At 35.5% G+C, this 22,821-nt stretch overlaps 2 protein-coding genes across 2 annotated transcripts in view; both read left to right on the top strand.

Moving 5' to 3' along the window:
• Window positions 1-21,620, top strand: part of LOC143545560 (annexin Gh1-like) — a 36,649-nt gene extending 15,029 nt beyond the window's left edge. Inside the window, exon 5 of the mRNA XM_077037427.1 lies at window positions 21,208-21,620. Within this exon, the coding sequence (XP_076893542.1) occupies window positions 21,208-21,507 (300 nt within the window). The 3' untranslated portion in view covers window positions 21,508-21,620. The remainder of the gene's footprint in view (window positions 1-21,207) is intronic.
• LOC143545575 (protein argonaute 4A-like) lies at window positions 160-2,599 on the top strand. Its single transcript, XM_077037442.1, has 7 exons — window positions 160-181; window positions 715-837; window positions 1,736-1,743; window positions 1,868-1,965; window positions 2,047-2,209; window positions 2,292-2,408; window positions 2,486-2,599. Exons 1-7 carry the CDS (start codon window positions 160-162, stop codon window positions 2,573-2,575), a joined length of 621 nt encoding a protein of 206 aa, XP_076893557.1. The 3' UTR covers window positions 2,576-2,599.
• Window positions 21,621-22,821: the final 1,201 nt, after the last annotated feature.

Consider the following 22,821-nt stretch of genomic DNA (forward strand, 5'->3'; position numbering starts at 1 on the left):
ATGGAACAAAAAATGATCAATTCGTTTATTCTTTTTTTTTTATGTTCAATAAAAAAAACGAACAATTATAATTCTATAGTGTTTAATAAAAATTCAATGAATCTTTTGATAAAATTGCTATGCTTAGTGTGTGACTCGTTGGTTTTTTGAGGTAAACAAATGGACACAAGTTGGGTAATGGGTTAGAACGGGTTTGGGTTGAAAATGGCCAGTTTAAAAAGGAAAACTTTTTCCAATAGTAACCAAGTTTTTCATGTGTTTCATTAAAGTTACTGAAAGTTTTTTGTTACTTATAAGTGGAAAAGTTACTCCACTCTTATTAGGTGTTCCATTGTGATGAAATATTTCATAAATGTTCATTTTATAGAACTTGACATGAACATTAAAATTTGTATGAATCACCTAAAAAACAAGACAATATTAAAATTTGTATGAATCATATTATGTGAAAGAAACGAAAAGGTTGAAACTTTACCACTAGCTGAGAGTTCATAGCAAGAACCACTATAGTAACTCCTATAGCCTTCAAAGCCTCAATATGATACAAAACCTACACATTTTTGTGAATAATTATATATATAAGTTTCATATTATCAAGCAATAGGAAAGTGGCAAGCAAAAACTAACGATCGATGACCTACAAGGTCTCCAAATGTTGTTTTTTTGGACTTTAATGTTTGTGTTTTATTTTAATTTTTATTTCTTTCTTTGCAGGACTGACAAATGGGCTGAAATGGAATTCGGGACTAAGTGGGGAGATAAATGGGAAGAAAATTTTTTTCCGGATATCGGATCCCGCCAAGGAGAAACATGGCATGTATCCGCCTACTGGTGAACGTATGTCTCATTCTTTGTTAACGACTAATATGCCCTTTAGTCCTATTATAAAATAGGACAAGTGTATATATGTTTTTTTAAATGACGATGAAGATGTTCAAATAGGTAAATGGTAAAATGAAATTCTATACTATAAAAATGAAACTTTCAAATAAAAATTAAATAATTGACATCTTAATATTTTTAACATACACATAATGCATAGTTAATAAACTGCAAATTTTATAATTTAATACATTAATATTTAGGTTATCCTCTTGGGCTATAACTTATATATATTAAAATTTTTGGCTTTTACTTTCTACTGATTAATTAATAAAATGGAAACCGTTTCTGTGAAAAAAGATTTGCATTTTGTGATGCTGCTCCGACTCCATCTCTTTCAGCCGGAGATTACCTATCGAGTTTAAGAACCACATCTGAAACAATCTCTAGGCATGATGTGCTCAACTACAGCACAAAAGAATATTCTATCGAGCTCAAGCCATTATTCTCAGCTTTCCAACCAAGACCGTTTATTGAAATTAGGGCTTTTGTGTGTGTGTTGGGATTTATTCATGTGTGGTTCTATTGTATAGTTTAATGTAAAGATGAAATCTTTATTGCTGCTCAACACCACATAATTTTGGTTGTGTAGGTGATTAATTTTGTAAACGAGAGTGTGCAAACTTTGGCTGGAAATGGTACCAAAATTTTTCATATTATAAAGAGGGAGGAAAAGGAACTAGCTAGGCAAGATTTAGCCAAGATGATATATGAGTATTTTGAACTGTTTAAACGGGCTTACTTTTGGACATAAATGGCTTACTTCTGACCAAGGCAAGATTTTCCTTATTACTGCAACATCTTGTGTACTTTAATTTTTCTTAGTCATAATTGTTGGTTTACGTATCTTTAGTTGAAAAGGTAACAAGCTCAGGTCGTGAGTTTATAATAGTGACTGTTCTGTTCGGTTTGATATATTTTTCTTTTTTTTTTTGTATAATATTTATTAGATTGAACATTTGCTCATATGTTTATAAAAAAACAGGCGAGAAGGATGTTAAGGAATCTTCGTGTCAAGACGTTTACCTCTATCATCGAGTATAAAATTATCGGGTTGAGTGAGAAGCGTTGTAGACAACAGACGTAAGTATTATTATTGTTATTATTATTATTATTATGCATGAACAAAATTAATGTCATGTAACAAAATAATTGTTTTTGTAGGTTTTTCATGAAGCAAAGGAATGCTGATAGTCCTGGTGAACCCATAGAGATTACGATCTCTGACTACTATGCCAAGTACCGTATTTATCAGCTGACAGTATCTCACAATTATCCCTGTCTAGATGTTGGGAAACCAAAACGCCCCATTTTCATTCCCCTCGAGGTAACAAGTATTAGCAATATGTGTTAATATTAACTTTATTTTTAAGTTTAATTGTTGATGTTTCTGCATTGGTTATATGTAGCTCTGTGAACTGATCTCTCTACAGTGCTACACAAAGTCGTTATCAAATCTGCAAAGAGCGAAACTTGTTGAGCAATCAAGACAGAAGCCGGAAGACAGGATGAACTCGTTGATGCATGTAAGCTAGCTAAACTTGTTTAATTAATAATATGTTTACAGTTCGCATAATGTAAGCCGCATATTTTGTTGTTTTAGGAGATGAAGAGAACCAACTCTGCTGCCGATTCTTTGATCAACTCAACCGGCATCACAATCAGCAATTCGTTTATCCAACTCGAGGGCTGAGTACTGGAACCGCCAAAACTCAAGTTTCGTGCATCATAGGGTATTTTCGGTATACTCTCAAAACATGCCAAAATTTCGTGCTGCAAATCTAAGTTAATAGTCTTACAAGCACCACATCATGAAAAAATAGGCTTCTCAAAGAACCGGACAAACACGAACGGAGCATGTTCATGTTCGCTCATGTAACTCAAACGACAACAAACAATCGAAGAAGAAAAACTAAATGAACAAGAGTTTCTTGTTCGTGTGTGTTCGTTAAGAAGATGAATTAAATTATTCTCTTTTTAGCTAATATTGTTGTCTAAAATTTCAATTCTTGGTATCGTAAACTATATGAAATCCAAATTTTACTATCGCATATATCGGTAACATAACGAGCCACTACTAACTGAATCACAATTGTGTTCCCGCCGCAATGCGCGGGCACTCTTACTAGTTTAACTTTAATGGTTATGAACCATTGGGAAAAATTAAATGGAGACAAAAATAAGAGTTGTAAGAATGATTTATGAGGAAAAATAGATCTTAAAAAAATTCAAAAAAAAATCATAACTCAAAATATAAATAAAAGACAAACAATTTTAAAAAACTAAAATGTTTCTTCCGTCATTCCCATTAAAAAAAACGATGTAAAAACACAGTGCCGAAAATAAACAAAAAACACATTTATAAATAAAAAAGACATAATAGAACGCAAAAGATAACACAATGTTGAGTAATGTAACACGATATTATGAAAAAAAAAAACACAATGTCAAGAAAAAAGACACAATTATCTTTTTTCCTCAATATATTTATATTTTTTTATTTGTTTAGAACGAGGAAGATGGTGGAAACATTTTTGTGTTTTTTCCTTTTCATTTTTTTTATTAAATTTTGACTTATGATTTTTTTTGTAAAAAAAAAATCATTATTTTATATGTTTTTTTTGTTACAAATCTTTCTCATCAATCTCATTTTTATCAATTGTAAAATAACTTGACACATGAACCAACCATATATATTACATCAAAAAGTGAAATTTAAATCTCAACCATTAATTACGACTTTATGCTAAATAAAGACAAGATTTAATTTATTGGTTCTACATGGTGAATGAATTTAAATAAATACAGGGTTAGTATATTTTAAAAACTCATATGAGATGTAAAACCATAAGAACCATAAAAAGACATATTTTTTCTATTTATCAAATTTGAAAGAGCTTTTATACACTTTTAGGAGTATTCGAAAAATAAAAAATAAGAAGAGATCATCGAAAGAACTTTGTTTTTTTAATCGAGAAAAATTATTGTTATCACATGTTACATATGTTACATGCATTTTTACATAAGCCGTTACATATGTAACATCTGAAAATGAGGATTTTTTTTTGTTTTTTTTAAATTCTTTCGGCGAATGTTTTTTTGTGTTGCTCTCACAACTAGGATTGGTTCTTAAAAGAACCAACAAATTTGAGTTTTAATGACTCGAAATAATTAAATGTAACAATTTTGTTTTTACATATATGTTATCTTTAAAAGATTATTTTCTCTCCCCGACTTAATTTTTTATCAGATTTAATCTCAGCGATAAAGCGTTACTCATTTAGTTGATTATGTGGTCCACATTATTTATTTAAGTTCTTACAACTCATCAAGTTTTTAAAATATACTTACCCTATGTACGTACGTATGTATGTATGTATGTATGTATGTATCTATCTAATGCTCATTGTCATTGCACTATAAAACCAAGTTAAAGATCTCCAGAGAAAATACCAGTTTATATAGCTTTTCTGAATCTAATATCGTTACTTTCCGGTTTAAGCACTGAAACAGGTAATCTTGATTTCTCTTTTCCATTTGGAAATAAACTTAGTAACGCATGTTTTGAAATTTATGAAATATATTTGATTACATATATGGTTATGAATTTTATATGAATGCTTTTTTGATCGGAATAACTGCGATAGCCAGTGATTCCCTTTTTTATATGCAGTATTATAAAGATCGGGACTAGTCGGCGAATAACCGCTAGTCACCGGGACTGATTTTTGGGTAATCGACCGGAAAATTAGTAGTCAGACCCAGTCGGACATAACCGGGCCTTAATCTAGCCGTTTCCGGCAATTAACGGCAGTTTCCGGTCAAATTCCGGAAACTCTGGTAGTTTTGGCTAATTTTCAGCAGCCTTTTTTATTATAATATATAGATACATATAAAAATGTGTGTATATAAAAATTACACATAAAATTGAATTTATATGTAAAAACTCAAATCTGATTAATCACGATTAATCCTGATTAATCGTTAGTCTTCACTCCATCACTACACCTCTGACTGGCGATTTTGAGGTTGGTTTGGTCTCAAAATTGATTGATTAACGTGTTTTTTTTCTAATTTTCATCGATTTTTTCATTAAAACCCCTTTGTGCATTTGTGTTCGACTCATTGCGCAATCAAACAAGTTTTCTAAGCATAGCTTTTCATGTTTTTAAGCATTTTAATCTTATGTGAACGCGAAGGAACTAAGTTTTATATTAAATTAAATGATTGATGTTGATACGATGTCATAGTATAATATAATAGTTTTGGGAGCTCAAAGCACATAATATCATGGAGTCCTTTTCATAAGAAAAATTGTTTTTGATCATGTGACTCCTATATCAAGCATCATCTATGCGTATGAGTGATTATAGATCATCATCAAACAATCTCAAAACTAAAATTAGCTACATCTAATTTGTTACTTTTTAGACTCTAAAAAAGCGAGGGTTTAAAGTGGTCACTTTATTTCACACACCGCCCCAACCCCTAGCTACCCCTGTCAATATTAATTAATTGCATTTATTTTGTGTAACGTAAGTCGTATTTAAATACTTAATGATATAAACGTAAATACTACGTAATTATTTTGTATTGTAATCATGAGTTTAAATTATTTTAATTTTTTAGTAATATTTGATGGTCTTCGGTATTTTCCTAATATTTATGTTCATAAAGAAAATCATAAACATGGTATTCTAATTAATTATCCGTGTAGTATATGGGTCTCGAGCTAGTGACATCATGTAGATGTATATAATTCTTGGGTTTTCAGTAAATATTTTGCAAAAGATTTGATGTTGTGTATTAATTATTTCAAAGAAAGTGAAGAATGGAGGATAACAGGATGGAAATTGAGAGGGGGGAGGAGGCACGTCAGAGGACGCGATCAATAAAAGAAATTTATGCAGCATTAGATCTGCAACAACTTGCAAGTTCTCGTGCGAAGAGGGTACGAAAAATGCCAGAGTATTTGAAAGACTACCATATGTGAAATTGTTGTTTGGAGCATTAGGGTGTGATGAACCGTTAGTAATTTCTGGTTTATTTTGTTTAATGCATGGAGAAATGTTTTTATTTTATCGTTTTAATAAAGGAGCCGTATTATCAATATTTGCTTTGTTTATTATATACTAATACAAATGAGTCAAATGACAAATATCTTTTAAATGTTAAAAAAATAATACAATTACCAACGCATACAATTTTGAAAATTTTAAGATAATATGGTCTTTGCTCACATGATCATGTACGGTTAAAGTTAAACAATTTATTATGAAAAATAATTATAATAATGGTCATTCAACTTAATGGTAAGTTTAGTAAACTTATTAAATAGTTGTAGATTTACCACTTTATTCTAAACCAGCCACACACACGACTTTTAACGACCATATTTTTTTCGCACACTAATATTTTTTTTAAAAAAAATTACACCATAAAAACGAGCATATTATTCTCTTTAATTTGAATATGGTACTGCTATACTTTTTTAATTTAAAAAAATTAACATGTTACGTGATTGCAGCTTAGGACCGACAAGAGTCCGGTCAGGTTGGGTGGGCTTAGGTCATGTGTCAAATAGAGCTACGTGTTCAATCGTTGGTTACACGCGTACTGTCTTTGCACAAGTTAAGTCTAATTTCGGTTTATGTCACACCCCGACAAAAGGCGGCGGAACATGCCGGGGTGCAACGTGATCGGACAAATACACAAGACGCTATTAAAACGACAATATTTAATCAACTCATTTTATTTTATAGAATCAATAAACAACACATCTTGTTCATACAAAACAAATCAAATACAAGTAAACAAATATATATTGTTCGTTTTGCTAATATCCTAATAGTCTTGATAACGTGTTTCGTCAAGTTCTCGAGTCAACAAAAGTCAAACCTGTAACATTTCATAAAATAAAGTTTATCAACACAAAAGTTGGTGAGCAAATTCATAAGTTTGAGCATGTAAGTATATAGTAATAAAATGTCACAAATCTTGTATACAGAACAAAAAATAAAAGCAATAACTTGGATAAGTAAATATCGCTAAACACATTAGCGACACCTAGCTATAAGGGGATGCCAAATAGTCTAGGATTTTATAGTTATCGTTAATAGCATTACGTTAACGACACCTTGCTATAAGGGGTTACCAAATAGACCAGGATTTATAGTTCCACGAACCAAAAGCGATAAACATGTAGGCAAATAATCATGTAAGCATAGAACACCAAATCGAGCAATTATTTAAGTAAAGTATACAATAACGTTTGTGGTTTAAGATTCAAGTATAAAGCATTTAGTTGAATAAGTATGAAATGTCACCCCCAAAACAAAAGATGGAAAACGGGGTATGAAATTACTCACTTTTTAAGTAAGAAACTTGGTTCGGAAAAAGTCGGGTAATCGGAAGAACGAGTCTAACGAGCAAAGCCTAAATAAAAATAAAAGCCTTGAATTAGAAAGGTTGTCTTGAAAGTCTTTTAATAAATTAAATGTTTGAGGAATGTTAATAATTAAAGTTTGTAACATCCCGAAATTTCTAAAGTAATATTTATTATATTATTTTGTCGGGTGAAATAAACGAATTAGTGGAACGATAATAATAATAGCAAAATATGAAGACTTAGTAGGATAATTAGATGGGATTAGATATGGACCAAAAGGAAATATGGGCCTTCGGTCCATGGGCTTAAGGGAGTATAAATACCCCCTTAAACCCCAATCCTTTCCATTCCATCCATTTATCAATCCTAATCTCTACACACCCCAAAACACACAACCCGAACCAAGATCCAAAGGCGAGGACCCGAGCTCGTTGGTGCTAGATCGTCGTGACGAACCAAAGCAACAAAACCAGCTCGTGTTCGTAGTTCGACTCATTTATGGTACGTTTATATCGAGAACTTGTTCGTTTAGGTTTGGATTAGTATAGAAATGATAGATCTGTGTTTGTATGGTAAAAACGAATCCAACAAAGCTAAACTTACTGAAAATGGTTACGATTTGATGGGTTAATCGATTGATAAAAGAACCCGTAACCTATATGCCTAAATCGCACCCTTTAAACATCGATGTTAGGTCGATTTGATGGTTGGGGTTTGTAGGCGCTGGTCAGACGATTCCGTGGATACCTAAATCGAGTTATTTGGTTAAGAAACGAAGATGATTAAGGACGAACAGTAGCTGCAGCCGACAACTTCGCTTGCAAGCTAAGTTCGCCTGATGAACTTCGCCTGCAAAGCTAAGTTCGCCTGATGACAACTTCGCCTAAAGCTAAGTTCGCCTAAGGTTTAACTTCGCCTAAAGCTAAGTTCGTCTGATGACAACTTCGCCTAAAGCTAAGTTCGCCTAAGGTTTAACTTCGCCTAAAGCTAAGTTCGCCTAAGGTTTAACTTCGCCTAAAGCTAAGTTCGCTTAGAAAATAAATTAAAAACCTAATGGAAAATGTGTTAAGACAGTTAATGTAAATAAAATTTTTCCAAGCCAGGGGCTCTGCCCCTTGGACCCTGCTAGGGGCTGCCGCCCCTAGACCCTGCTGCCAGGGGCGCTGCCCCCGGACCCCCGTTCGTTGTGGGTCATATAAAGATAGAAATACAACATGAGTAGTAGTAGTTAATTGATACGTGTAATTATTATACAGTCAGCCGTTCACAACTGAAGAAAGGGATTACGATTAACGGTGAACGTAACCGTGTTCAGGTGAGTTTCTAGCCCCATTTCCTTGTTATGTTTTCGGGGCTGTGTGCATACTCGATGTGAAGTGTGAATACACTTACCTTAAGTGGTAAGTGTATGCTATAGATGTTATACGAGGTATATATTTTATAATGCTTGTCGGTACGTGAACGATCTTCGGATATTGCACGTATCGCCAAGGATAGTAAATTCCAAGTGGTTGATAGTGTGTATGAATGTTATGATGTGACTTGTTTATTACGTAAATACTGAACTGTTATGAAGCGTGTTGTAGACAAGTAGAGGTAGAGCGTGTTAGAAGTGACAAGAGTCTAGTAAGAGTGTTAGTGACATAACGATAGTACGTGGTAGGGTAAGCCTAAACGTGCCTTCGTTATTAAAGTGGCAAAGTGGCATAACGTTTTACGTTATTAAAGTGGCAAAGTGGCGTAACGTTATACGTTATTAAAGTGGCAAAGTGGCAAGGTGGTAGGTGTAAATAAGAGGCTAAGTGGTAAGGTAAGCAGGTTAGATAGTGGACTACGTGTCTGCGGATACGTATATGATGCATGTAGTGGTTGTATGATAAGTTGCTTGATTAACTAGAACTCACTCAGCGTAGCTGACTTTTAGTATGCACGCAGGTGATCAGACCAAAGAACTAGCATGAGGATGGCACATGGCATGGATTGAACGGCTGGCATCTGAAGATGGAAGAAAAGATGTTTTAAATATAATGATTTGTTTTATGGTATCAAAGAAGAGATTGAATGTTTTGTAACGAATGCTTCAAGTAAACGTTTCTGCGAAAGTTTTAATTAACTCTGATTGCAAGAACTGTATTTATGAGTAAATCCGATGCTAAAGTAGGGCTACCGGGAACGGGGCCTTACAAAGTTCAAGGTTTAAAATATAATTATTTAAGAAACTATTATAATAACCCTTTAAAAATGTAAGTTTGCTCGAAACCGGGTTAAAGTATCTAACATTAATATTTACTCAACCTATGTTAAGTAATAAGGTGGGTAAAACTGCAAGAATGCAAGTCCCATTGGATTAAAGATACTAAAATGAGTGTTCGGGTTGTTGGTTCGGGTCTTGATAATTGGTCAAACCCAAAGTCAACTTTCCAAAATATTAAATTTTATGAGATAACTCATAAAAATATATTAACACTTAACCAAGTATGTAGTTCTATTGTTTCAGAACTATGTTAAGCGAGTGTTCAGTTTTGTCGGTCCAAACTTTGTTATAAGATCAAGTTGGATTCAATATTCCAAGTACTTTGATAAAATATTTAAAATCAGTTTGTAAAGTATTTTTAAATAAATATACAAGTCTTGATAGCTAAAAACACACTTGTGTGTCTTAAGCGAGTGAAAATCGGTTTAGTTCAGTTTGGTTCGGTTTCCATTTCACAATAAGTTCATAGATGGTTTTCACATGCCCAAATATCAAAGAACTTGTATAATAATTTATAAATGAAGAAACTTAAGTTTTACAACAAAAAAGTTAACAAAGAAACTTGAAAATCGGTTAAGTTCGGTTTGGTTCGGTTTTCATCTCACAATAAGTTCATAGATGGTTTCCACATGCCCAAATATCAAAAAAACTTGTAAAAAATGTTTTTAGAAACTTAAATCTAACAATAAGCATGTTTAAACAGTTATTTGACCAAAACTAGTAAACAAAGTTCGGTTTACGGTCTTGAGCTATTTATGGTTAAACCGAGGCTAGACTTAGAACCCTTAACCATGAAACTTGTAAATATATCAAACAAACTAAAATGAGCAGAAGGTAGTAAGCAATAATAAAGTTAAGTGGTTAGATGCGGAAAATATATAACAAGGACCACGAAAGTCCTCCATGTAGCCTAGCCTTACGAGGCCTGAAACTTAACCAACCGGGGCCGGATAAGTAACTACCAAAGGTAACAAAGGGTGTATATTATATATATGTAGATTCAAGTATTAATTAAGACTAAGCAAGATAATAAAAACAAGAGATGTGGTCAGTTGGACTTTCAAAAGTCAAACTGTCAAGAACAAGCATAAACAACCTTAAAGCAATGTTTTAAAACCCGGTATTTTATTTGTATCGGATTAGGCTAAAAAATGGTACAACCGGTTGAACCGGGTTATACCGGGAGGTTCAACCGGTTGAATAGTTTACCTCAAAATTTTCTTATAAACGTAACTTTAATCCAAAAATAACCCAAAACTAAATGATTCTTATAACAAAAAAATAATTCAAAAGTTTATCCGTATTAAAAAAAATAATGCAAAAATACTCAATTTAAAAAAAATACTCTTAAAGTTTACACGTTTGAATGTTAATTATTGGGTTAAAAGTAATTTTGAAAAATATGGGCCGCAAATATCAAAAATCTATCGGGCTTAAACCCGGTTTGCCGGTAAAAACCGGTATTTTAGACAAAAACCGCCGGTACGATGTTTTAGAAAACCGGTCAAATATTACGAACTCAAAATACCGGCCTACTGTGCGAAATCTGGTTTAACTAGTTTAACCGGCCGGCTTGAACTGGTTTTTAAAACACTGCCTTAAAGATCAATGAATTTGAGTGTGGAAATGAAATGAGTGCAAGGATTGATGTTGGAATGGGCCTTGTATATATAGGGAAAGGTTGGGAGGGTTAAACATGAGGTTTGGTGTGTAAAAACCGAGTTTTGGACAAAAGAACAAACAAGAAAACACAAAAAGCAACATCTGCAGGTCTGAGGCCGCTACCTGCGACCTCAAGGGGCTCCCCCGTCGCACGGCGCGGCGGTGTAGGGCTGAAATGTTTTTTAACTTTCAAAATCGATAGTTTTGGCCCCCGGAGTTGATTTTAAGTGTTTTTAACGCATTTTAAGGCCCGTAAAGGATGTTTTCAAGACCCAACAAGTGTAAAACAATATTGTAACATAACATCCATCATTTTGATTATGTTGAGGGTTTCAGTTTGCAAAACGGGTCGGTTTATAAGAAAACAAATATAATAACGAAACGAAACCGGATCCAAAATTGACGAATGTCACAGTTTACGTGCGCATCGTCATCGAGTTACGTGTGTACTGACATTGGTGCGTTCGATGTCGGGTTGCACGCATACTAGCATTGGTAACACGTACAATGCCGGTTACACGTGTATCGTCACCGTTTATGCCTTTTATGTAGCGTTACTCGCATATCGTCGCAAGTTACGCGTTCAATTAAATTTAAAATATTTATATTGTTTTACCCTTTTAACTTTAGTTATCTTTTTTTTAATTTTAAAAAAATCTTATATGATAAACCACTTATCTTTATCCCCCAATTTAATAATTTTATTTAAAATTCTTATTCTTTCTATATCTTTTAATGTTCATCAAATGAATCTGTGATTTGTTGTATAAGGGTCTCAAAATATTTTGCTATGGGTAATTTATTCTATAACGAACATACAATATCATATGTTTTGTTAATCACATTGCCTTTTTTTGTTTTCATACTTCACGTATACTAATATCTAACTATCTATATAACTGTTTACTGTAAAATCCTATGTGTCACTCTCACATCGCTTCCCACCTCCTACAGAGCTACCCTATTTATCTCATTGATTTAACCTAGTTTGACCCGTTTAACCCTTATACGGGTTATAATACAAAACCTAAAAACGTTGTTCAACCTATAAACTTCCATAATCATCAAACTTTCAACCTAGATTTGTATACCCTTACCACGTTCATCGTTTCTTCTCTGATTCATCACTCACTTGATCCAATAACATGGAAACCTCTTATCAAGAATCAAAATCAACAATTCTGAACCCCAATTTCAAGAATCGCAATACCCATATCTTACTTCTTCAAACAAATCGTTCAATGATGCAAACATATGGAAACCCCAGATCCAGAGAAAGAAGAAAATCGAGTATTTCTTGAAGGGTATGTCGAGATGCCCGATGAAGAAGACACCCATCAAAGGTAATTTTCAAACCGCTTTCTAGGGTATCCGTATAGATTTCGTTTAACTTAATTTTGTAAATTATAATGATATGACACTGAAGTTAATTGATGGATGCTGCTTCTTCTTAGTTAAGTATTTGATCATACTAATTTAATCATATTTGATCATACTAGACGCCCAATATGTAAATTGTTAGGTGTGTTACGGGATTTCTTATTAAAAAATGATTATTTCACTTAATAATAAACAAATTAGGCACTAAGCAGTATTCTTTCGTGTCTGCAAATAGTTCAATTTGGTAGTGAATACGTTTGTAACTCAAAGCATGTTGTATTATTATAGTGGAAACAATGGTTGTGCACTTTATCGCTTCGTTATAAACCCTAAATTGATTGGATTTCATTAATCAGTCCTCTGTTAACGCCAATTCATTTTCACGACATCGTGTTCAATCATATCATTGTTGATTTCTATTAATTTTTTTTGCTAATAAGGTGACTATAATTATTTTGCTTTAAACTTTGATTTTTGTCTCCAACTGTCCATCGTACGTCTACATACAAATATGGATCTGTGTTATGTTGTTTTCAATATGTCTATGCTTCATTAGTGTTATTCACCATGGTAATGTTTATGTTGTTAAAAGTTTTGTGTGTTTGTGTTTAACCGATTATCTATGTTATAAGAATATTATAACACAGGTGTAAATGGTTGTATGTTATTAAGTTATTCATATCGATCACTGATATTAAAAGTTATGTAGATCATAACTTAAAAGATTGGTAACTATGTGAATTCCATTAATTTATATCTTCATAAACTTTATGCTTTTGGATTAATTTCATACACGTTATGCCATGAGCCCATGACTGAGTTTCTATTTCAACTTGAATGTAGAGATGAACACATAGACTTTTATAAGGACATGACATTTATGTTGGTGAGTACTTTTTTCTTTAAAACACATGTGATGGTTTCTGTTGGCTTAAACCCTCAATGTTGTTATTATATCAACTAAGATGACCTTTGTGCACGCTACTATCACACTCTAAATTTAACTCAAATAACAACATATACCTGCAAAATTACCAATTTAGTGAATTACATGTTGAGGCTTTAAACAAAAATATTTTCTCATCCGTTTTAATGATACATACCTCAAGTGGTTATACAGATCATGGAGTCTATAAAAGCAACAACAACTGCTGAATGCCTTTAAATCGATTATCAAGGTTCACTTATCTTGATATGATAATATGTTTTGTCTTAAAGATTGATTGTGGTTTGTAGGGATTTGATTTGATGTGATTTGTTTGGCGTTGTGCACGGTTTATAATCGGCCTTTCTTCGAAACGCTGATATGAAGGTAAACTATCTAGAAATCATCTTTATAAACTTTATGATATACATGTATGTGTATACACATATATGTACATTTATATTCACGCATGTTGAATTGAGTAAACATAAACAACTATTACAAGTCTAAAGAACTACAATAGCATAACATGGAATGCTAAAAGTTTGTTTTAGATGGGTCGGTCTCAATAACTGAGTTTGGGTCAGGTGGTTTCGGCTTAGTTCCTTTATTCGATTACGGTTAAAAGCGACAACAGGTTAATTAATATAATTTGGGATTCATCGGTTTAAATTGTGTTCATTGTTGACTATAAAAGTCAAACCGTCAACTTTGAAAAAAAATGTCTTCATTTTTTACTGTTAAAATTCAAAGTATCAAAATGGTATAGAATGTTGATTTGGTTATTGTAGTTGAGGCAATAAAATATCAAATAGGTATAGAAAGTCGGCATGTATTGTCTTTAGGAGCAAATTCAAGATAAAAAAAATGAGTACACTGATAGAATATGATGTTTGGATGGGTTCCTTATTGAATTAACTAATAAGATAAAATGACTAGAAATGACATAATAATAAATTTTGTTGCAATTGCCATAAAAAGCGTTTTGGTCGAAAGTTTTGCAATTTGTAATGCACATTAACAACTCTACATATTAAAAGGTCATTTTCAAAAAGTGTGACTTTCAAAAGTCAAACGACATATTAAATCTCTATTTCTTTAGGTTTGTTATGCTTCAAAAGTCAAACACATATATTCAAATGTCACTTGCATTTAAATAGATACGTTTACCAAAACTGCATATATTGAAATTGAATTACAAACATGCATACTTTGAACATATTAGAGTTCTATGTCTTCAAGTGGAATTCTAAGGCAGTCCTTGTTGTTTTTCTGTCAAACACGAGAAGATAACAATAAGCTGTTAAATTACGACGGATGATTAAATATCATAACCATAACACTACATTACACATTTAAAAAAAATATGCTAATTTACAGGTTGAGTAAGTAATCGCCAATCAGTAACACTCAGTTCGCAACACAAACTGATGCGTATACAAACCACATAGGTAGGTTCACTGTGAACTATTTTATAAGATTAATTCATCTTTTAGTTCTCTTTTAATTTTATGTTTAGTTTATTTATTGGTTTTAATATTATGCATAATTTACAGCAAATACGTTCGCTTGACAAGATGCGGTTATACGGGTCCATAGTAAAATTGTTGAGGCTGGTTTTGACTCTGGTGCAGCCATTGTTGCTAGGCTTTTGTTGCACTCAAGACAGATTGGGTGTTTATGGGCTACATGTGGCATGATAATATCTAAGCTTAGAAGACTTACATGTGCGAGCATCCAAACTTCAATCGGATAAATGCAACAAGGATGTGCGGCAACTTGGAAGCACAAACTTCAACCTAATACTCTTTACAACCCACGGCCATCACAACACCACCGTCCACCACCCCTGCAACCATCGCCGGAACCCCGATCACCACCAATTCCATCCACAGCAACCACTACTGGAACCCACCACCTGCAACTGGCCATTTTCCGGCCATCTTCTCCAACCGACTACTTGCCAGATGCAGCCCTAATCTTGCCGGAGTTCACAAAACCCAGATCCGCTCTAAACCCACCACCACCACCATATTAGGGCAAAACTCTCTCTCTCTCTCTCTCTCTCTCTCTCTCTCTCTCTCCCCTGCAATTTACCCACCACCACCACCACCTGCCGCCACCAAACCCTAGCACCACCACCACCTTCTCGTCAATCAGTCAATTATAAGATCAAAAAATCCCAAATTCAATTCCTTACCAAAAGCCCTAATTTATATCAAACCTACCTCTCCAGATATGCTCTGTAAAACCTTAGCCCCGACGCTTGGTACACTCCTCCAAATCTGCTCGGCTCACAATTAATCGCATGTGGAAGCGATAGTGGTGGTTGATGGGTGGTTATGGTTGGGTGGTGGTATAAAGGAAGACGACAGTGGTTGGGTTGTGGGAAAGAAATGTGTGGGGAGCTAGGGTTTTATTATTATTATTATTATTATTATTATTATTATTATTATTATTACTACTGGTCTGCTAATAAACAAACAGTCGCCATGTCGCGTTCCACGTAATCAAGTTTGCCTACTGGGATGGCCACGTCAGACAAAGACTAACGGAGTTAACATCCATTAGTCGCGGCCCGTTAAAAACAAATGCACAAGTAGTTGGTACTGCCAGCAGGCAAGTATAAAGTTGTGATGGATATTTACCGATAGGCTATAGTTGAGATTATTTAAAACCAATTTTTCAATTAAAAATGATTATTTATTAGTTTAAGTTTACTCTCTAACGAGGAGTTTTTTCTTAAATATATATACACATACACACATAGACTTAAATTCATGCAAAAAGTCATGTTAGTGCCAGAAATCAATACGAACCACTAGTTTATTGTTAAATCAAAAATGTTTAAAAATAAAATAAAATGGTTTAAATGAAACAATAAATACATTATCTCTTCAATTAATACAACCAATAAACCATTTTTCTCTATCATTTAACATAACTGTAGAGGTAGAGTACCAAAAAGACCCAAATACCCTTAAGTACCACACGCGGGTCACAGAAGAACCTCTCACAGGCCACCCGCGGAACATATGGATCACCCGCATATCACGATAGAGGAGGAACGTCCTCATACCACACGCGGAAACATCCTGGCACCCTCAAAAGTCATCCGCAGGGCGGAACATCTATTCTCCAAAATGACCGGAAGGCAATGCCAATTGGACAGTTGTCACCAATTAATTACCATCTAAAAGAGTATCCACGATTGTTAATTGAGGAATATGTGACCTACCAGCCAATGAGCAAAGGACACATGGCTAGGTTGTTATAACCGTGCACATGGCCAAGGTGTGTTTCGTACTATCGTTGGGTGACGCGTGTCCAGGTTGTTACGCCCATGCACATGGGACGTATGGCTCAACCTATCATGAGAGGACACGTGCCCAGGTGGTTACCAAAGATCTTCTAGAAGAGGACAGCTGGCCCAATCATCTTCCTACATCCTTCGGCTATAAATAACTTGTCAAACGGTATGAGGTATTCATTCACTCACCTACATTCTGACTACACTTAATCTATATACTTCAGTACTTTCTCCATTTACGATAGTTACTGATTCTCACACCGGAGGGTGGTTATAGGAAGACCCCCCTCTTGTCCTTCCTGTAACGAGACTCACGGTGTCTGTTGCAGGTTCCGGTCATTGGACTTTGGGAAGTTATACTCATATTATGTTAGTAATTACCGTATAGTACCCAGTAGACTCATTGGATCCAGGACCCATACCAGGGGAACGGATCCGTGTTTCTTCATTGGCGCCATCCGTGTTTTGTGTTAGAACAACAAAAGTTTTTGTTGGTTTTTTTGTTCGTTCGATATGAGTAAACTTCCTGAAGGCCCGACGGGAACCCCTGCACCTGATTCACGTGTAACTAACACAGACGCACCTCAGGGTCTTAGTGTTTTTGCACATATTACGACTCCAAGTGGTCGTACTCTTGAACGTGTCACAGCTTCGGGGTCACGAATCACTGACGTAACACCTGGGGGTTTTACCCTAGAAAATGTTACAGCACCAACCGGTCCCACTCCCACAGACGTGGGACGTGTCTCGGCACTGGAAGGTTTCAATTTGGGTAATCTCAGACGAATTACGGAAGAGACTCGCCGAAACAGGTCAGTATTTCAAGATCCAGAGGAACGTTAACTCCTGAGGAGTGGCTCCACGTGCAACAACAAAGTTTGGTGGCTGAATACGAGCGCAGAAAACGTAACGAACGACTTCATGCTCGCACTTTGAATTATGAGCAATCTCCCAAGAGATCTCCTTCTCCTCCACCAACAGTGAGAGGAAGTCAGATCCGTTACAGCCAACAGACGGAGCCAGAGTTTGGCGAAGTACCGAGGTTACGCCCTCGTCCTCGCATAGATATGCGGATGTCGTCTTACTTAGAAGAGTTTGACAGTCATGATCCCACTTATCAACCGGGAGACAACAGTCTGTACACCGGAGATAATAGGATGAGTGTGCAGGCAAGAAGCAGCTATCCGCAGGACATAGTCCGCCACACAGAGTATCATAGTAATGCTGAGAGGGACTTTAGCAAACCATACCGCCCGGCAGCTTTTGCCGAGAAATCAAAATTCATAGCAAGTATTGCTACGACACCCTTTCCTGTTAATGCTAAAATACCTACATCGGTAGGTAAATACAATGGTATGACTGATCCAAGTGATCATCTCCAGAACTTCGTGGCAGTAGGTGGTGTTAGCGGTTGGACGCTCCCCTATTGGTGTCACATGTTTGTAGTGACACTAACAGGGGCAGCGAGAGTGATTTGAAAAGTTACCTGATGGTCAAATTTCTAGCTGGGATGACCTCGCAAAAAAGTTTTCTCAACAGTTCAGCCAGAAGAAAAGGCATACGCGAGACCAGTCTGAAATTTTGGATGTCGTTCGCCGCGATAACGAGTCTATAGAAGATTTTATCACCAGGTTCAACGACGAAAGTCTGAACATCGGTGGGATCAACAAAGACATGCTTCTCGGTGCCTTCCGCAAAGAATGTCAAGTGTGATGATCTAGTCTGCACACTTACTGGTAGAGATGGAATGCCAAAAGAATGGGATGATCTTATGACCGCGGCAAAGTTGTATGCCAACACTGAGAAAACATTGAGAAATAGTAATTCGAAGCAAAAATTTAAAGTCGAGTTTCAGACTCCGAGACCAAATAGACAGGCGAAAGGCCCTATCTGGTCAAGACTTCAGCCAAGTACGGAAGTGTCAAAACCATTTGATGCGATATCTCTCATAGGCAACAAGAACAAAACGGGACCCTCGAACCGAGGTCCCAATAGTCGGAATCCTCTCTCAAAGACTCCCGACGAAATTCTCATTACAGAAAATGTGAATTTTAGAAAGCCACAACCACTGTCAAAAAGGTCATTCCTAGATGCCAAAAAGCATTTTTCGTTCCATGATGACATCGGTCATAACACGAACGAATGTAAAGCACTAAAAAATGAAATTGAGGCGGCTGTGAAGTCTGAAAAACTCGGACACTTGGTAAAAAATGGGAAACCCGACAACGGTAAAGCTCCCGCTCGGGACAACCAAGGCCCGAGTAAAAAGCAAGTTACAGATTTAAACGTTCATATGATACAAGGCGAGTACAATACAGGGAAAAAGATGAGAGAATCTGATGATGAGGAGTGGAAAAATGAGCCAGTGATCTTCCCTCGAATCAAAGGGGCCCGAACAACAAGAATCCCCTGATCATCACTGCCCTCTTCGGACACTATCGCTCCCAATACGTCTTCTTCGACACCGGTAGTACATCGGATATCATGTATGAATAATGCTTTGAACAGCTTGACGAAGAAGATAAGGAAAGATTGAAACTCATCCACGCTCCAGTATCGGGGTTTGGGGGGAAATAATGCATCTGCGAGGGGTAATTTCATTCCCAGTCACCCTAAGCGATGGAACTCATTCGAGTACCGAGGAGGTCGAATTTCTGGTTATGCCAGCAACATCGAAACATGATATTATCCTCGGACGAGAGGCAATTGGTGACTTCAATGCTCATCCGTCCACGACGCATGGTGCAGTAGGAGTTCCAACTTGCACTGGCATAGCAATAATTCATGTCAATCGACATTGCTTTGCAACCGAGAGCTCAAAACCCATTAAGATTCCAAAACAAACTGTGAAAACCGAACCAGAAAAATGGGTTTTGAATAAGAAGTTCCCTGATCAAACTGTAACAATCGGACATGCTATCTCCGAGATAGTAAGGACTTTCCTGAAACAGTTATTATCAAAAAACATTGATGTTTTCGCATGGCAATCCACGGACATAACTGGTGTCCCGTGGAGCATCGCGGAACACAAATTAAGAGTAAACCCGTTGTTTACACCAATTGTTCAAAAACAACGTAAGATGGGTCTGGAACAAACAAAGGCAATGAATGAGCAGGTTCGGGACCTCTTACAGGCTGGAATCATTCGTCCAATACGTTATCAGACATGGGTCGCTAACCCAGTTATCGTCCCCAAGAGCAACGGAACATGGCGGATGTGTATAGATTTCAAGGATCTAAACAAAGCATGCCCAAAAGATTGTTATCCTCTGCCAGAAATTGACCTCAAGTTCGATGCTGTGGCACCATTCAAATTCAAATGCTTCCTGGATGCCTACAAAGGCTATCACCAGATCCGCATGGCAGCGGGCGATGAAGACAAGACAACATTTCATACTGATCAGGGCACCTTTTGTTATAAAATGATGCCTTTCGGACTGAAGAATGCGGGAGCCACATATCAACGGTTAATGGACATAGCGTTTAAAGATCAAATTGGTCGAAATCTGGAGGTTTATATGGATGATCTCGTAATTAAAAGTGTTGGGGAAGATCAGATGTTAAGAGATACTGAAGAGACATTCGAAACCTTGAAGAGTATCAACATGAAGCTGAATCCAGCTAAGTGTTCATTCAGAATGGAGGAAGGAAAATTTCTTGGAGTAATTGTCACGGGTGCAGACTTCAAAGCTAACCCAGATAAAGTTCAAGTTGTAGCAAATAAAAAAATATAAAGATAATTTAGTTATAATTCTCTCTTAAACTATAACAATTAAAAGAGTAAAGTGACATTTTCGTCCTTATGGTTTGACAAATAATGCGTATTTAGCCCAAAGAGTTAAATTTCTTTCATGTGGACCCTCCACATTTCCCAATTCTTCCCAATTACATCCAAATCACTAACCCCGCTAAACTTAATCGTTAAGTCAGGGGTAGACATGTCTTTTAATTATTTCTTTATTATAATACTTATTTTAATGAACTACGGTTTTTGTCTATGTGGTTTGACAAAATCTGCGGTTTTAGTACAATAGTTTCAAGTTTGCAATTTTTGTTCGTGTGTTAATTTATTAAATAAACCATAATAAACGAACTTCACTCCGAATGGTTCACGAACAGTTCGCTGAAAGTTTGGTTTATTTACAGTCCTAAATATTGTTATATGGGTAACACTTTTTTATCAATTTTTTTATAAATGACTTCAAATTGAAAATAAAATGAAAACCTGTTAATTGGGTTTGGTTTTTTCGGTCTCAACTACAGTCTGATGGAATATTTAGTTCGGTCACAGAAAACATTGGTCTTACCATCTTTACTCTCTCTTTAGTGGTGCGAACGGTTTGGTTTGTTATGAAGTTAACTGCTTGACCTAAAAGTATCTTAACCTATACTTGGCAACTTTGTAGGATTTGAAAGCTGATCCAGAAAACGAATATCTAAAACTTTTAAGGTCAACCATCAAGTGCTTGACTGTTCCCGAGAAATATTATGAGAAGGTTCTTCGGTTGGCGATCAATAAACTTGGGACAGACGAAAGGGCTCTGACTCGCGTTGTTGTCACTCGTGCCGAGGTGGACTTGCAGCGTATCGCAGAAGAATACAAAAGAAGGAACAGTGTGCCTCTGGACCGCGCCATTGCAGGGGACACGTCTGGTGATTATGAGAAAATGCTTCTTGCATTGTTGGGACATGGCGATGCTTGTTGAGGAAAAAACCGCGACTACAATCTTGTGTCTTTCTTAAGAACTAGAATAAAAATTATGAGTGGTGTGCTTGCTAGTCTTGTCATTGTGAGTGTGTTTTAACATTATATATGGGTGATGGTTTATGTTATTTATGTGACATTTGTGTTTTTGTTTATTTCTCTATAGACAATGTATGTTATCGGTTGTGGGTCGTCGCGACTGTCATCCATCCGATGTAGCGGTGCACAAACGAGTAGTGGCAAACAAACCGTGTTGTAGCTGTTTGTCCGACGAGGTGGGTTTGAGCCTGCAAACGTGAGGGCGGACGGTGTTGTGGGATCACTCCAATCCAATGCAATTTAGAAAACCGAAAAACAAAATAGATTCTATAAATAAACACAAAATCACAACATGCACTAAAACATTAAATTTTTCTCCAAAGTCTCATGCATTCAAATCACACTTTTAACCGAACATAGAAGATTATAGTCTATTTCAACATCTTCTACATGATGCCACAACTCAAAGCCCGAACCATCCCATCCGGAGTCAAGTCAAAATGGGTTAACAACTAAACTGTTTTGCCTAATTAAATTTCATCTCATTATTTGGATGCAATTTCATTTAAAATACTGTATTATTAAATTTGGCATTTTTTATTTATAATAATTATATAATATATTGTTCCCCGTTAAAAAGATTAAATTTGTGGTAAACTCCACCATTGAATCATTCTAAAACAAAATCTAACTCATAAATTTGCTTTTAGAAGCAGAGGTTAACAGCAGTTCCTAAATCCTTAAAAAACGCAGGACGTGTATCTACGGCAGTTGATTGCAAGGTAGGTTACATCATAATCTACGAATATAAGAGAATAACATAATTCTATTTCTCTCTGCAAGATTGAAGATATAGGGTTAAGACGAATATTGATAGAAGCTGATTTGGATTTTACGTTCTACAAATACGAAGATGTGGTGCCTGAATTTTTCACATTAAATCGTTTGATGATCTACTTTTCAATGTGATGGTTGTATTTGCCCTAATTTGCGATTGGGTGTTTCTGCCCTTAGAATTTTCAATTTTGAATTTGAAATTAATTATGATGTATCTTTTTCAACAGTTCATGCTGTCAGGAGCATGACAATAGAGCATAGGCCGCTTCACTAATTTTAAAGGTACGTATTAAGTGTTGGTTTTAGGAAAAATTTCACACACACACTGTATTGGTACTTTACGCAGCACCATGGTGTGTGACAATTTTAAGTATGCAGCCTAATTTTGTATGTCGTTCTCAGTTAGAATGTTACTAAACCTTTTTTTTGCATTTCTTTC

This window comes from Bidens hawaiensis, unplaced genomic scaffold (assembly GCF_021521415.1).
Source record: "Bidens hawaiensis isolate Kalapana, Puna unplaced genomic scaffold, B.hawaiensis_p1.1 tig00013980_1, whole genome shotgun sequence".
Lineage (NCBI taxonomy): Eukaryota > Viridiplantae > Streptophyta > Magnoliopsida > Asterales > Asteraceae > Bidens > Bidens hawaiensis.